At 31.7% G+C, this 13,696-nt stretch overlaps 1 protein-coding gene across 3 annotated transcripts in view; it reads left to right on the forward strand.

Moving 5' to 3' along the window:
- LOC145279791 (regulator of MON1-CCZ1 complex-like) overlaps positions 1 to 13,696 on the forward strand; it is a 162,487-nt gene that overhangs the window by 14,365 nt on the left and 134,426 nt on the right. For all 3 annotated transcript variants that reach the window (XM_080131119.1, XM_080131118.1, XM_080131117.1), the window contains exons 4-7: positions 315 to 377; positions 3,181 to 3,267; positions 5,234 to 5,305; positions 11,146 to 11,214. In XM_080131119.1, the coding sequence (XP_079987245.1) occupies positions 315 to 377; positions 3,181 to 3,267; positions 5,234 to 5,305; positions 11,146 to 11,214 (291 nt within the window). The remainder of the gene's footprint in view (positions 1 to 314; positions 378 to 3,180; positions 3,268 to 5,233; positions 5,306 to 11,145; positions 11,215 to 13,696) is intronic.

Below are 13,696 nucleotides of genomic sequence, written 5' to 3' on the forward strand. Positions count from 1 at the left end.
TATACTAAAGTTCTGTAAATTTTAAAGAAAATCTGTTGAGCCGTTTCGGAGTCTATAAAGAACGAACTCACACACACACAGACAAAGTTGCATTTATAAGGCATGTACAAAAATACAATTAATACAAACGTGATAAGTTTACTTTTCAAATATTTTATTGAATTACTAATCAAACCTAAAACTGGAAAGTGCGAATCTAGAATGGTGCATACAATTTTGTAGAATTTTTTATTTCATATTAAATTATCCTACATAAATTAGTATACTTTTAAAAAATCTTCCCTTCAGTAATCTTATCTCTCTTTAAATTGCAGGAATTCATAAATTTTTCCCATGATATGGTACCAGATAATTTAGAGTATTCGCAGACCTGCAAGGTAAGTTTTTTTATTTTAATTTTTAAAAAAAAATTTTTTTTTTTTTTTTTTTTTAATTCAATTTTTTTTCTTCTAATCAATAGTAATTTATATATGATCATTAGGAATTGAATAGTTTGACAATGGCAATATTATCATATTGGTAGGACCCAGGTCTTGGCGTTGCCCAAATAAAGTAGAAAAGAATTATTAAACTTTTTAAAGAAACTTAAGCCTAAGTTTGTATTTAAAAAAAAAAAAAAACTCTATATGTATTCAATTTTATCCACAAATTTCAGAAAATAAATTAGTATTACCAACATAATAAAGATAGTTGTACTATTTATATTCTGCATTTCTTGTAGTCTTCATATATCTGGTTTTGAAGGTGTTTTCTGTAGCACCTTTTTTTTTTTTACTCACGTTCACCCCTAACAAGACATATCGCCACTTGGACGTACTATTTGGTATCATGGCTAGGAAAGATTAACAAAATGTTGGTTTACATTACATTTAAACTTCTGCATATCAGTATAGTCAAGAAAGTAGGTAACAAGAAGGAAATTCCAAAGTTTAGCTGTTTAAGGGAAGAAACTATTAGAGTAGAAAGCTTTCTGGCATTTAGGGACCTCAACAGTTAAGGGGTGAGATTTTGTTGCAAAGTGGGTTTGTCGTGGATATGTATGTTGAGGGGACACGAGTGCAATGAGTTCATCAGAGCACATTCCATAAAAATATTTGTAAAACAGGCATTGAGATGCAACATTGCAGTGATGGGACAGAGGCTGGAGTTTAGTTGACAAAGTGGGACCTATTAGATTGAAAGCTCTTTTTTGGATCTTATCCAAGAGAGAGACTAGTGGTAGATGCACCAGCCCAGCTGTGGCAATAATACTTCATGTATGGTCGAATTGTGGCCTTGTAGAGGTGCAGGATACTCTCGGGTGTAAGTAGTCTTCTAGCTGGATAAAGGGAACCCACCTTCTTTGCAGCAGCCTTTGTAATGTCCTCAATGCATTTGTTCCAGTTCATATTGTCTGTGAATGTTGGGCTAAGGAGTTTAAAGGAAGAATCCTCAGGTAGGGTTTTATTTGTTGTGGATATCAGTGGTTGGAGAGACGTCTTGTACACCTTTTCTTCATTGCTGATGTTTGATGTTACACATGATGGTTTTATATATATTGGTTATCAATCACTTATTCATCGTTGTGGTTTTGGGACAAATTTGGTATTTCTTTAATATTCTTTCATTTCAGAACTTTTTCAAGTATCAACTAGTTTTCTATTATGTGCAACGACATAATAACAGTGAACAATAAGAGTTAACTTGGGCACATTTGTACACTTCAAGGACTTTATTCAGTCTACTTCTTTGTAGGTGAGAGAAAAGGGACCTTTGTTAGTATGGTGGTAGGAGGTTGTAGTAAAGGAAATGGTATGAGGTGGAGAAATAACAAATTATAGTAAAGTGCAATGGATAGCTGTTTCTGTGTACTATTAGTTAGTTTTAGAGTTAGAGATCATAGATGACTTGAAAGCATCAAAATATTTGAAAAAAAGAGTGACCTGCATCATCATAATTCATGCTGGATTCAAAAAGTTGGGCAATTTAATAGCAACTCAATTTTAACAGCAAATAATATGTAAGCTAGAAAATTGCAATGAGAAATGTGAAATCAATGGCTAGCTGAAAGGATTAAAACAGACATTCTGTGTCTGTACAACAAAATTCATTAGGAAGCTACAAAAATAAGATGCCACAAGATCCAGGACAGGCAATGTAAACCTTGGCAAGAGAGAGATGCACATTGGTTTGGCAATTATGAAGAAATCGTTGAATGAAGATCTTAAGGCCAACCATTCGCTGCCAAAGCCAAAAAGAACCACCTTACAGAAGCCAAATAACTCCTTAACAAGGTCAAAAATCCAGTTGAACCAGGAATATTCTGTTTTTTTGTTTTTTTTTTGCTTTTTATCGAGTCAGTTGCCCAAACAGGTGATTCTATAGTCCACACACAGTCTTGCATATCATAAATTCCAAGTTGTCTCAAGCTGTGATGATCTTTGTGTATATTTCCGATGAATCTTCCTCTCTATAAAGTGCTTAACAACCGTGAAAATGGTGTAGAGAGGCATAAGCAGTGGCAGGTGAACCCGAAACCCTTCAGATATAAGAATAAGGTGATTATGCAAATTTAAGTGCTATTGGGAGTCAGAAGTGAGAGAATAAAAGACAGATTTTTTGCTTGACGGACATCTTTTGGTTTTCAACTCAAAATAATTTACTGAACCAGAAATTAATGGCCTAAATACGTCTTTCAGTCATATAAATTATAAACAATATTTCAACAGCAGTAGACAGCAACTGGATGTAATCATTTGAATAGATAAAAGTTCCTTTTTAAATATATGTTGGTATGACATGATGTTTAATAATGGCTGTACCTGTGTGCTGGCATTGGTCAAGAAAAAATAACAAACCAAATAATATTTTATTGCAAGAAAAAATACAATTACAAATAATCTCAGGCAATATTGGGTCAGAATTACTAACAGAGCAAGTCATGAAAAAAAAGTTAGTTTTGTTTTTTCGATTCCGAAAGAGATTTTCATGGTTTTCAACTGAAGAATTGGGCTAAAAGTTTTATTGTTTTATAAGGTATATTTTTATGTTGCATTGTACTAAAACTGACAGCTTATTATAAATATATATATATATATATATATATATATATATATATATATATATATTCAGGAGAAATAGTCTCATTAGAATTTGAAAAATTGCCTGCTCTATTGATGTTTTGATTTGATTGTTTTGCAGAGTAAATCCACGCAAATCCGCGGGTTTTGTTGGTGCAACTGCAATGAGATTGTCTTCATCACAGATCAGGCGGTGGAGTTTTATCAGGTAATATAAATGAATTAGATGATTAATTAGTTGCATTTTTGCAAATTTTCCATTGAGAAAAAAAATCAGTGCTGCTGGTGGGTTCTTCTAAAACTTATACCAAAATGAAATCTTTGTCTCTAAAATCGTAAACCTGGAATTCTCCAAGCTGATACATTCCCATGTAATTGTCTTTAGTCTGCTGCTCTTTTACACTTATGAACATCATTCTTGTAGATGTTGTTGGAAGCAGTATTGACAGCAAATGTTGTTTTTACACATTGAATCTCGATTGGACTAAAGCTCAAATCAACAGTTTCTTTCAACTTATCACAGCACAAGAAGTATTAATTTTCAAATATTTGTGCTTACTATAAACACCCAAACACAGTGTTTTTCTTCCTCTTTCCTGTTTTTTCTCCTATAGCCAATACACATGGATATGTCCTTAAAAGCTTACCTTAGTTCCTGAACAAAGGCTCTCATAAAATGCAACAAGAAACTTTCACAAATTATTAAGCACAGCACCAACTAACCAAACTCTCTTGCACACAAGTTTATACATACACTTTCTCACCAACAAAACACACACGTCTACACCATCTATGCACATGTAAATGCACAAGGCAATAGCCAAAATGAACATGTACTTTATTTCTCCTAATAAAATTCCTTTTTTCCCTAAAACGTTTCTGGAACTGTTTGAACGTTTATTCATCACAGACTCTTTACTTTTCATCATAACAAGAATTTAGCAATGAAAATTATTTTATGGGGATAGATTTTGTCATTCTTTCGATTGGTAATGTCTTACTTTTCAACATTGGTGACCTCAAGTGCGGTCTCTTCAAGAAGGTTATTATTTTGCCAACTATTCTGATATTCAAGTGATTTTAAGAAATATATCTTTTAAACAAATGTAATTGTTTATCTAAAGTAACTCTACATATTTTTTATTATTAACGTTGCAAGTAGCAACTGATATTTACATTATTTGAAAGTGAGTCTGTATAAATAATTCTCTTTCTCAGAATAGTTAATGTAGAGGAAGCTTGATTATCCATTAACAAACCTAATCTTTTGTTGCATGAATTGTACTTCTGTATAGAGCTCATCAAGATCATGACTCTGAATAATCTGGTCTGCATAAAGTCCTCTTTATTAGTTACAACTATTCATGCAGGCATAGCAGCAATGTTTCCACTTTGACTGCATTGGTTTGTTGTTCCATGCTTGACACATCTTAGCTTGCCACATGCAAAAGCAGAAACAACCGGAGGATGACACATTCTGATTTCTCCTGGATTTTCATCAGGCTCAGCGGAGTAAATCTGACACTATCACATTGCTACCATCCCTACCATGGTGAAGAAGAGAGACTCTGTCAAGTTCAGTGCAGTGGCAAACTTTGGTGAATATGACACTCGCTCAGGGCTTAGGAATTTAGCCATCCATCATTTTTACTACATGTTGATTCTACCTTCATTGATATTGAGCATCTTATATTCATATTCTTTTTCCAGTTCTTGTCCAGAATTCCCTCTATATTAAAAAAACAAAAATAAAGAAAAATCTGGAGGATCATGTAGCCATGGAGAAATGAAAATATCATATTCCAAAAAGTCATATAAATTGATCAAGTACTTTTATTTTTAAATAAGAAAATCAAATTTTATGAGTAACAGAAGAGCAGCTATTTTGTCCACCATTTTGAAAACAATCTAAAGAAAAACAAAGGGAGATAACTTGATAATTTAACTTGCGAGATTTATATTATAATCTCTATGAATTCACATTAATTGCTTAAAAATGATTTTCTTTATACAAAAAAAAAATACTTGATCAATTTACGGAATTTTGGGAATTTAAAAATCTTGGGTTCATCACAGGTAAATGCATCATGCAGATTATTTTTATTTTTTTTAATAAAATTGTAATTCTGGACAAGAACCCTCTTTTCATCTCTATCAATATTTTTCATTTTTAGATATCTCCAGAAAAGAAATCCTTAAAATGCCTGAAAACTTTTTCTCTTTCGATTAACTGGTTCGTATGGTTGGTAAGTTGAGATTTCATAACCCTTTTTTAATAATATTTGTTGGCTGTGGATGTAAATTGTTTGCTTTGAAATTTTTTAAATGAGGATAGACAAGTCCAATGTAAGAACAGTAATCCGAATAATGTATAGAAAGCCAAATGGTTTTGATTTAGTAACAAACAGCGCAAGATTTGTAGCTCTCACATAAAATCAAAATAGAATGATATTAAAACTTATATCGAGAATCTCTATTTTAGTTTTGATATTACACGATTTTTATTCTAGAAAATGTCTAAAATTTAAGGTTTAAACTTAAGGAGTCTTAAGAGATATGGCATAGTCACATTGAGACATCAATTCCCATCAGATCACAAAAGTTAAGCAAAGTTGAGCCTGGTCATTACTAAAATGGGTGACCGATTTGTGAATTCCAGGCGCTGTATGTAAAAGGACATTGACACCTCCCTGCAAGAGTTGCAAAAAACCTAATGTCGTCATCTCACCTAACGGGGATATACATGCGATTGGGGACCACTTGTGAATTTCATATTCCCATGGAACTTCCTCCTTCAGAGGAAGCCAGTTAAACTCGAATGCCATTTCACACACATTGAAGAGGACATTGAACTTCAAAGAATATAGTTGATTTTTGTCTAATGACTATGGATGAAAATTAGTGCAAATCTGAAATATTTGGAATTTCAAATGAAAGGTTGTATCCACATTACAACTTCTAAGAACTCTTTAAGATGCTTAAAAACTTTCAATTTATTCCAATTTCACAAAAATTGGATGTCTACCGATAAGAAGTATGTTGTGGGGCACAGTAAGGAGTATTTATAAGGCACGTGACAAAAATTATGCTAAATTTAAACACTTTTTCATAAAGTATCATTTTGTACTGCAAACTAAATAAAAAGGTTAATTTTTAATTAAATTTCTCACAAACTTAAACATCAAAGTAAATTTGATTGAATAATTTTCTCACATTTTGAAAAATATATTATTAGAAGGTAAAATTATGGCCAGAAATTTATAAAGAAATGTTTAATCCAGCAAAAAATGACTTATTTTACTTATAAAATATGATTTATTTAATTTAAAATAATTTCATGTATTATTTGTACTACTCTAATCTTTGATGTTATTCTCATGTTTGTTGATGTAACTGAAGTCAGGAATCGTTATGTTGAACATACAAAAGTGAGATGTGCTGCCTACTAAAAGTAAGGCTAGAAGAACAGGGAAACCGTCTACTCTTTTGAAATTGAAGAAAAACTAATGTTAGCAAGAACTTAATAAATGTAGTATACAATTTAATACAACATGGGAACCAATAATTATGGTAGATTAAAACACCATTTTATATATATATATATATATATATATATATATATATATATAACCTCAGATTATATCATTGATGTGTTTGAAGGAAAGAATCGGTCCACAATCATATATATATATATATATATATATATATATATATATTAATTTTCAATAAATGCCTATATTTTCTTTACTATTTTACACATGTTTTTCAACCCATAACAAAAACACTGTTGGCTGCTTGTCAGAGATTATCAAATATCAGTAAAAAAGTGACACAATATTCCAAAACAAGACTAAAGGAAGAAAGGTGCTTAAAAAAGTTGAGAATATTAAGCCAAAAACATGAAAAACTCAATTTAATGATAGAAAACCAGAGAGAAAATATATATATAGAGAGAGAGAGAAAGTTATTAAAATATATATGGCAATTAAGCTAGACAAAATTTTCTGTGTTTCATCCTCATATTATAACCTGATGAGACCTTGTGTAGATGAAACATGGAAAATTCTGTTTCGTAACTTACTACCTAGCTCTACTCATGTATTGGGCACTGTTGAAGTAAATACTGAAAATAAACACATAAAATCTCCTTATAACATTTTATATGAATACATGATTATATATATATATATAAAGTAACCCTGTCTGTCTGTCTGAAGAATGGTTTCTGTTAAACTCTTATGTCTATTTTTGGTCTACAGACTTGAAACTTGATATATAGGGGATTTGAAACTGGAACAAATCCGATTTAGTCTTTAGTTGCTAAAAATAGTTGCTAAGGGTCAAAATTGAAAAAAAAATTGAAACTTGACAGGCATAAGTCAACTTAAAGTGCTTCTGTATATATGTGCGAATATGTATTTATAAGTTAAAACATTATTTTTTTAAAAAGTTTTTGTATGCATATGGATTTAGGTCAAACGGTAATGACTAAGGCTGGAACGCCATATGCATTGATTTTGATTCTAGCTGATGGCACACAAGTCATATTTTTTTTTTACTTTTAAAATCACTTCTGCATTAGAGACAATATAATAATCGATAGAGAATTAACTCTATGATAATAAATATAAAATCTGCATAAATTAAAATATCATATTGAGGCATATTTTATGACTGGGCCACACCGGGCAGTCACTACTATATATTGGGTACAATATAATAATCAATAGATAATTGGCTCTATGATAATAAATACGAAATCTACATCAATTTAAGTATCCTATTTAAGTGTATTTTATGGTTGGGTAATGTTTGACAGCCTGCTAAGAGATTTTTATTCTCAATCCCAAAATCAACAGAGATTAGAGAATTCCTGTAATGATCTGGTTCCTGTTGATTGTGATGAGATGTTAGTTCTGTGCAGTTCCAGGAGGTCTACCCTCCTTTGAGAAGGGGTTAGTTTATTGCTAATTGCATGAGGTATCCTTACTAGGGAATGCTGACAGAGCTTCCCAGACACTTTCTGCAGTCCAGAGTGCTCCTCCTCTGGGGCACTCTGACTTTTCAACCCTAATTTTATAAATTACTAACTAGCTCTACCTACGTATTGAGCACTTTTGAAGTAAATACTTAAAGTTTACGCATAAATCTATACTTTCGTATATTAAATTTATGTGAATAAATGAAGTAGTTGAATTAAAAAGTCGGTCAATTTAGCTCTTATGCGTAGATCATCGTATAACGATTTGATCACTGTCTGTCTAACGTAATGAACATTTAAATTAAAATGTTTAAAATTCAACGCTATTTCGCACAGTTAATAGTAGCCGAATGGATACGGCCTCCGCTAATCGAGCCAGAGATGTCTCGTGTTGCGGGGTTTGAATCGTTCGACTGGTAGTAATCGTGACACCCTGCACTGAAGAATCCTGAAAGGATGAAACACTAGTGTCTGTAGGTATTTAATTATTATAGTAAAAAAAAAAAAAAATAATTATGACAGCCCCTTTAAGAAATTCGTTTCTTATCGTTGAGCACTTTCCGTTGAATTAAAAAGTCGGTCAATTTAGCTCTTATGCGTAGATCATCGTATAACGATTTGATCACTGTCTGTCTGACGTAATGAACATTTAAATTAAAATGTTTAAAATTCAACGCTATTTCGCACGGTTAATAGTAGCCGAATGGATACGGCCTCCGCTAATCGAGCCAGAGATGTCTCGTGTCGCGGGGTTTGAATCGTTCGACTGGTAGTAATCGTGACACCCTGCACTGAAGAATCCTGAAAGGATGAAACACTAGTGTCTGTAGGTATTTAATTATTATAGTAAAAAAAAAAATAATTATATATATATATATATATATATATTACTAATATTAGACAAATAAAACGAAATTAGATATAAAGCTCCTGCTAGAATTATCCATGTGTCAGAGTGAATAAAGTTCATCCTGTTGATGGAGGCCATGAATTCACTGACTGCAACCCCATGCAAAAATGAAGCCACCTGTAGGTCATGGGTGGCAACCCATGATGTCTTAGAGCGGGGTTGTGCTGGCTGAACAGTCCATAGTCCATTGACTTGCAATACTTCACTTTGGCTCATATTTCAGCTAGACGGGCGATCAGAGAGGCCCAACGCATCAATTGGCTGGTCATGTCTTGCTCTAGTATTATCCCCAATCATATTATTTATTCTGATTTTTCCAAAAAATAAAAAAACCTTGTTCTCGATATTTCCCTCACAAATAGATACTACAAGGTGGTGACTGAAGTTTAATCTTGTTGAGAACAAAGATTACCAATGCCAAGGAGTAATCTGCTCAAAGAATAATGTTTTTGTAGGAGTAGTGTTTTCTCAAAATGATAATGGTACTCTATCTGTAAAAATTTCCTTCCAAGAGTAATGCAATGTACTTTGGGAGCAATATATTCTAGGAATATAAAATAACTATCTTACCTATAAAATTATATTTGACTACTAGTTTATTAAACATTATATAATCTCTACTAGATGGTTGATATGCCACAAACCAAACAGTGGATAAAGGTGTTGAGTAAGAATTAGTTCTAAGTGAGTCTTTTGAAAGTTGAATGTTCAATATTCTATACAAGTAGCAGTAAGAATAAAATAAAAATTAATTACTTCTATTTAATCATAGCTGACAAAACGAGAACAATCTACCCCTATAGATTAAAGAATTGGTTTCAGATTCATATATTGAGTTGCACCTGAAGAAGATTGAATCTTACTTCGACTGAAACATTGTGGGAATAACATCTCTGATGAGATTAGTAGTCTCAATAATCCAAACACAAAGCATCGATCATCATCTAAAAAATCCCCCCATCCCCCCAAATAATTTCCAAATTGAAAATTTATCATGAAAATATTTTGTTATGCTATCATATGGAAAAAAAACAAAAAACTGGTGCTTATTTATATTGAAACTCCAGTAAAATATAACAATCTATGTAAATAAAACAGTAGATTTATGTATGTGTGTCTGTGTGAAAATATTTAACTGATATACTCTTAAACTACTAGCCACATAACACTGAAATTAACAGGAAATAGTAATTATATACCAGCAATGGCTTATAACAAGCAAAATATTTGTTTGGATGGATGAATAATGTCAGCAAGTTGAAATGTAAAATATTTATTTCAATTTGCTGACATTTCTATTAATTTGAGTATGCATGAAACTAATAGCTAGAAGTGGTTTAATTTTATAACTTTTTTATCTATCTGTTGGGTTAGCTCAAACGGTAGTGAACACATCTAGAGTGCTAAATGTTTTGGTTTCAATTCTAACTGATGGCACCCAATTCATTTTTTTTTTTAAACTTTTGAAATCAGTAATATATATACACACACACACACTATTCGATAGCGAATTGACTCTGTAATAATAAATATGAATTGAAATATATTTAAGCATATTTTTTCGACCTGACAAGGCCAGGCGCCAACCACTTTTTCAAAATGAAACAATAGGAAAACTTATCAGTAAAAAATATTAGCATACACCAAAAATTATGGTAAATAAGCAAGTAGAATTTTAATGAAAAAGTCCACAAATTCTGAACAAACAAGACTTTGCAACATCTTCATATTACAAGGGAGATAATCTTCAACATCACGTGGGGAAAATTTGTGAATTCTGCATGATAAATTTTATTTTTTATTAAAATTCTACTCTCTTATTTTTCATAATTGTTGGTATACACTAATTATTTTCAATGATAAGTAAATATATTCATAAGTTTTCCTGTTATGTTATTTTGAACTGCTATTTTTTTTACTTTTGAGCCTCAATATAAATAAGTATTGAAAAAATATGAAATTAACTTTATTTGACAAATAATGTTTTTTTTTGTTTTGCTGTGTAAACACAGAATTTCAAGAAGAAAAGTCTCCATTGAAATGGATAATTATTAAAATTAATTTTATTCCGGGAATATTTGTAGCATTTTAATCTAGAACATTGTGAATCATTAAAGTTTTCATTTTTATCAACCAAAATTGTAAAATGATTAATTTTGGTTTTTATAAAATTGAATATCAATTTTGCCTTTCAGCCTATCAATTGTGTTCTCTTAGTTTCTTCAGGAACAGTTGGAAACACCCTAAATCCATTTTTGTTCAAGGTAAGTAATTCTTCTTTTCTTTTTCTTTTTTTTCGTCATTATCATTGTATCGTCATTGTCATCATCGTATTCGGTTTAACATTCGTTTTACATGCAGGCATGTGATGGATGGCTTTAAGAAATTAACTTTCACAGATTACTAAACACAACACCAACTAGCCAAACTCTCTTGTATACAAGTCTGTACATAACTCTTTCACTAATAAAACAAATACATAAATACACACACATGTGTATAATGCCTGTCCCATTTGCACATATGTAAATGTATAAGGTGATAATTCCCTTCAGTCGCATGTTTTTGCTAGTTACAAAAAAAAAATTGTGCAAAATAATTTACTAGATGTAATTTAGAAATATTGGTATTGTCATTTTGAGTGAGAATTGTTATCTTCAAAAGATATATCTAAATTTCTACTAAAAATTTAGTGAAAGAGTAAAAAAATTAAAAAGTAAATAATTTGATAAAATGTTCCCATTTTCTATGATTTATTTAAACAATTAAAGCTCAACATTTGGAAGAGAAAAAAAATCAAGCAAATGCATCTTGTAGCGAAAAAAGAAAGAATGAGACACAAATATACAAAGAGAACTGAATAAATAGAGATAAAATCTGTCACGTTTATTAAAGTCTTCTTCGTGTTAGATTTTGAGAAAAGTAAAAGTCTGAAGGTGAATGTTACCAAAAGAAAAGTCTGAAGGTGAATGTTACCAAAGGAAAAGTCTGAAGGGGAATGTTACCAAAGGAAAAGTCTGGAGGGGAATGTTACCAAGACCAAAGTGATGATTAGTTGGTTGTCATGTTTGAAATTCTCAGAAAGAGGAAAGATGCCCTGTTCAGTTTGTGGGTAAGTGAGTTGAGAATAACTCAAATCTTTTTGCGATCTTTGTAAACATTAGGTAAACAAGAATTGTAGTCAAATTAGCATGCTGCCCTGTAGATTAAATAAAGAGTTTCATTTCAAATTCTATGCAAATTCCTGAGTTCAACAGCAATATTTTCAAATCCGACACGGTTCACCTCATTCGGAGATTACATTGACTAAAACGTTGTGCAAATAACACTCAAGATGAGAACAGTAGGTTGGATAATCCAAATAATATAAAAAGCTGACTCATTCAAATTTTCTGCTAATCACTGTATATGCAAAACAAATTATTTCCATAATTCAATACACTCCGCCTTCACTGACCTGGATGTTTAAAATAAATACATTATTAGTTGTTGTCCATTATTATTGGTGCAATGTTTTAATCATCTTGTTGTTTTTAAATGAATGTCTCAAAACATACAAGTTCTTTTATGGAGTTATTCACTTTCATTACAACAGTTACACTGTTGCATCATCAATCGCATCATCTGTCCCTCTGTCAATCATTATATTTAGAAGTTATACTGGTTATTAGCATTGTTTGTCAGTGGTCATAAATCAATATGTGATTCAAGACAATTCACAAAAAGCTTTTTTATTACATGAAAACATCATTTTCTTTGAATGGTTTCAGATATGTTGAGGGTTTTTCTTGTGAATAACGCACCTGAACAATGCCTTTGAAGATCCTGTGAAACATTCAGAAATGGTTTGTCTTTAAATTACAGGAAATGGGAGAAATATGGTTTTGGATGCATTCTTACCACTTCAGATACTTTATTATGTGTGATGAGAGTATCAACAATCAAAGAATACATCTGTATTTTATAAAAAAAAAAAATCTTAATTCCAATCATTCAAAACTCTTTCCAAGAAAATGTCTTGTTTCTTCATAATGATGCCCTAATTCACACTGCAAAATTAAGCAAAAGTGGTTGCATGATACAAGGTGCCTTAAATAAATAAGTTTCCAAACTTTTTTCGTATGGGCACTTTTATTGATAGCACACACAGGAAACTCTAGTCCCCTTCAAAGTAATCTAATCCGGCTGCAATGCATTTGTACTGTTCTAACAACTTCCAAAAAGTCCCATGGAAATTCTCTTGAGTGAGCATGTCAATGACCCTCGTCACAGCTTTTCATCTCCTCAATTGTTTCATAACAATAGCCTCTAAGGTTTTCCTTGAGCTTAGGGAATAACCAAAAGTCACTGGGAGCAAGGTCTCCACTATAGGGAGAATGAGGAATTTTCTTGATGCCCACCTTGGTCTTCTCTGAGCACCCTTGGAATAAACTTTGCGCAAATCTTCCACATTTTCAGTTCCTCGTGAATAATTGTGTGCAATTACTACACAGACATCAAACTGTTCACCTATTGTTCCTATAGACACAACGGTTCTTGTCCATGAAATTCTTTATTTGGCCTATCAACTATGGTGTTCTGACTTCCTTACTCGTCCCGCACCTCTCATCATCTCACAGATTCGCTGTCTTTCATTGAATCTCTTATGACACTCAAAAACTGATGCTCAAATTATGCAAGATGATCCAACGGCAGTCTGAAACATTCCATACCTTTCTGTGGCATTTTTTTCCAAGTTTTAAAACA

This window comes from Euprymna scolopes, chromosome 7 (genome assembly GCF_053919585.1).
Source record: "Euprymna scolopes isolate OS-2025 chromosome 7, ASM5391958v1, whole genome shotgun sequence".
NCBI lineage: Eukaryota > Metazoa > Mollusca > Cephalopoda > Sepiida > Sepiolidae > Euprymna > Euprymna scolopes.